At 43.3% G+C, this 3,059-nt stretch overlaps 1 protein-coding gene across 1 annotated transcript in view; it reads right to left on the bottom strand.

Moving 5' to 3' along the window:
- Positions 1-1,408: 1,408 nt before the first annotated feature.
- Dzank1 (double zinc ribbon and ankyrin repeat domains 1) overlaps positions 1,409-3,059 on the bottom strand; it is an 81,998-nt gene continuing 80,347 nt past the window's right edge. The window contains 2 exon segments of the mRNA XM_013027048.1: positions 1,409-1,771; positions 2,217-2,285. Coding sequence (XP_012882502.1) covers positions 1,600-1,771; positions 2,217-2,285 — 241 coding nt within the window. The 3' untranslated portion in view covers positions 1,409-1,599.

Raw genomic sequence — 3,059 nt, 5'->3', positions numbered from 1 at the left:
TCCCAGCCCTAGACATACTTTCTTGTCGTGCTTCAGCAAAAAACAGAAATGTGACTCTTTAGATTCTCAATAGTGTGTGTTTTTTAAGGGAATTTTGGAGAACAGATATTTAGGCAGTGTAGGCCACTAGATTCTCTTTGGGCTCCAAATTGGTCAATACAATTTAAAGGGAGACAGCAGTTATGAGGAATGTAGAAAATCACACTACAGTTTGGATTATTGATAAATTCTGATTGACAGTAGAAGGGTTGCCTGTCACATAGACAAATAGACAGGTGGCAGCCACCTCCTTTGTGTCCAAATGGATTCATATTTGCTATTCTATAAACAAAAAGCAAGGCTATATCTCATTGGAAGCATATGAAGGATGAGAATCTCATACAACATTAATTTTCTCCAAATAATTCAACTACTAGACTCTTAGCAGACAAAAATGCAGACCAAAATGCCAGCTTCTACTTTGCAGACAAAAATTTCTGTCACTGTTGTATCTGCTAGCACTTACCAGTCATCCACACATCTGTAGGACAACCCTCCCAGGTCTGTGACGGAGGGTGGTTCTCTATCCTTCAATCCAAAAATGAGAAAGGAAGAAAAAAATACAAAAAGGGGGAGGTATGGCCTAAAAATGACACTGATGGCAAGTATGTGAGCCAGGAGGGGGGGGAAAGGAGCAACCATTAACAAGATGTCACATGAAGTGGGTGTATGTAGACATGGCTCCAGAAGATTTCCCTGAAGCTAAATTAATATGGAACCCATTTCTAAGAAAAGGTCTTAATGCTATAATTCCCTTTTTGTAGGAGGGAATAGGCTGATCTGTAAGGCAGCTTTGCCCTGATAGAATCTGTTTCAACCCCTCATGCATTGTAGATGGGGAGGAGGTTGTCTCATCAGTCAGATGAATGTGAAAGTATCAGAGGCCACACATCAAGGGCATAAGTAGATGGTACCAGCAGGAGATGTAACTTGGGGTTACCCAATTTCCAGTTTTAGAAAGACACTTCGCAGACATATTGTTTGCTCTCTGCTAAGATAAGGAAAGTATAACTGCCAGAATACAACTTTAAAAAAACAAGTTATTAGAGCTACATAAGTCTCATTGTTACTTGAAGATAAACAGGGGTAAAATATATGTGTGTGTGCTATGTATTTTTGTATAGTCCACGTGTACATGCACATATACATATATACATGCTATCTAATGCTATACCACCCCTGGAAAGACGGGGCCAGCCCTGGTGTCACTGGCACTGCTGAGAAAGGAAGTGGTGGCTGTCAAAGAGAGGAAGAGACTGTTACCTAACGCTGTATACCTTTCAGCTTTGAACCATGGGCAATTACTATTCATTGAAAAATAAAGTTAAAACTAAAGGCCAAGTTAAAAAAATAGGAATTGACTATGAAAAAGCATACATGACGTAAATCACAATCCAAGGAACGTTGGGAGCCATGCATATGGCATTAGAGATGTAACACTAATAAATAATCTAATGAATTCCTCTCAACCTCAACTCCTAATCTAAATACACATTTCACAAATGAACAAAGAGCAGCCAGAGCAGGGTGATTTCCTCTTGGCAAAGCTCCATGGCTACCTCAGATCTTACAGTCACTCAAGCTGAGGTTCTTGGATTGGGTGGGTTGGTCCTCAAGCCCTTGGCTGAACTTAGTGGCAAAGAGCTTGATGATGAGGTCATCCGCAATTTCCAGAGCCACATCGTATGCTGTCTGGCCTCTTGCATTCTTCTTTTGGATGCTTGCATTGCATCTGGAAGGAAATGGAGAAAAAGGAGCCCTGAAGTGCTCAGGCCCATGATCCCCAAGGCCCAACTCTTCCCTGTCACAAAGGCCAGACTGGTTACCTATTGGTCCTACCTCCTCAGACCTGTCCCTAAGAGGTCACCATGGCTCTAAGCTGTCAGTGGTGACTCTACCTGAGACCTTTTAAGATATTGTATTATTTCAAAATACTCAATTGTCAGTATAGCCATTGGTTCCAATTTACATCAAAGCTCTACAACCAATGGTGTTTAATGAGGGCAACATTTTTATTGTGCTTCAAAATCCCTGACTGGCAGAGGTCACAAGGCAGCATGGTGGCCCCCATTCACAAAGGTCGCAGTTTAGGAGCTGGGCTCCTCTAAAATGACCACGGGTAGGTAGAGAGATCACTCTGGCCCTCAGTAGTGCCCACCAGAGGCCAAGGAACTTACCCCAGTAACATGGTGACACTCTCCTCCAGGCCAAGCAGGGTTGCTTCATGAAGAGCTGTATTTCTGAACCTGTTTGTTGGGCAGGGGCAGGGGCAGGGTGTAAATCCTTAGTATCCTCAGGAATTCGACCAAAGGTTGGTGGTTTCACTCATTAACCTACTCACCTGGGAAATATCTGTCAATCTCTCTCTCTCTCTCTCTCTCTCTCTCTCTCTCTCTCACACACACACACACACAGCTTTGTACTTGGTAACCAAGTACTCTACCACTTAAGTACACCCCCAGCCTGAACTTAGGAAAATCTCAAGTATCCCTCTGTGCCCCTTCCCTTGGAGGAATACTGTATACTGTGATGGAAAAGCTTTGATATCCCTTTGATATCCCTCCCTCCCTCTCTCCCTTCTTTCCTTCCTTCCTTTCCTCCTCCTCCTCCTTCTTCTTCTACTTTATGTTACTGAGTATTGAACTTAGAGAACATTGTACCTGCTAGGCAAGCACTCTGTCACTGAGCTACACCACAGCCCATCATTCTTTCTTTCCCCCTTTTTTTTCTTACCTACCCTCCCTTCCTTCCTCCCTTCCTTCCTCCCTCCCTCCCTCCCTTCCTCCCTTCCTTCCTTTCTTCCTTCCTTTTTTCTTTCTTTTCTTTCTTTCTTCTCTCTTTCTCTCCTTATTTCTTCCCCATCTCTATTTTTTTGTGTGCTGGGCTTGAACTCAGAGCCTAGGCTTTGTCTTGAGCTTTTTTGCTCAAAGCTGGAGCTCTACCATTTTAGCCACAGCTCCACTTCTGGCTTTTTGTTGGTTAATTGGAGATAAGAATCTCTGGGGGGGGGAGGATTGGGT

This window comes from Dipodomys ordii, unplaced genomic scaffold, assembly GCF_000151885.1.
Source record: "Dipodomys ordii isolate 6190 unplaced genomic scaffold, Dord_2.0 Scaffold99, whole genome shotgun sequence".
Classification (NCBI taxonomy): Eukaryota; Metazoa; Chordata; class Mammalia; order Rodentia; family Heteromyidae; genus Dipodomys; species Dipodomys ordii.
Note: the sequence above shows the minus strand (reverse complement) of the source record. Positions and strands in the feature narration are given on the sequence as shown.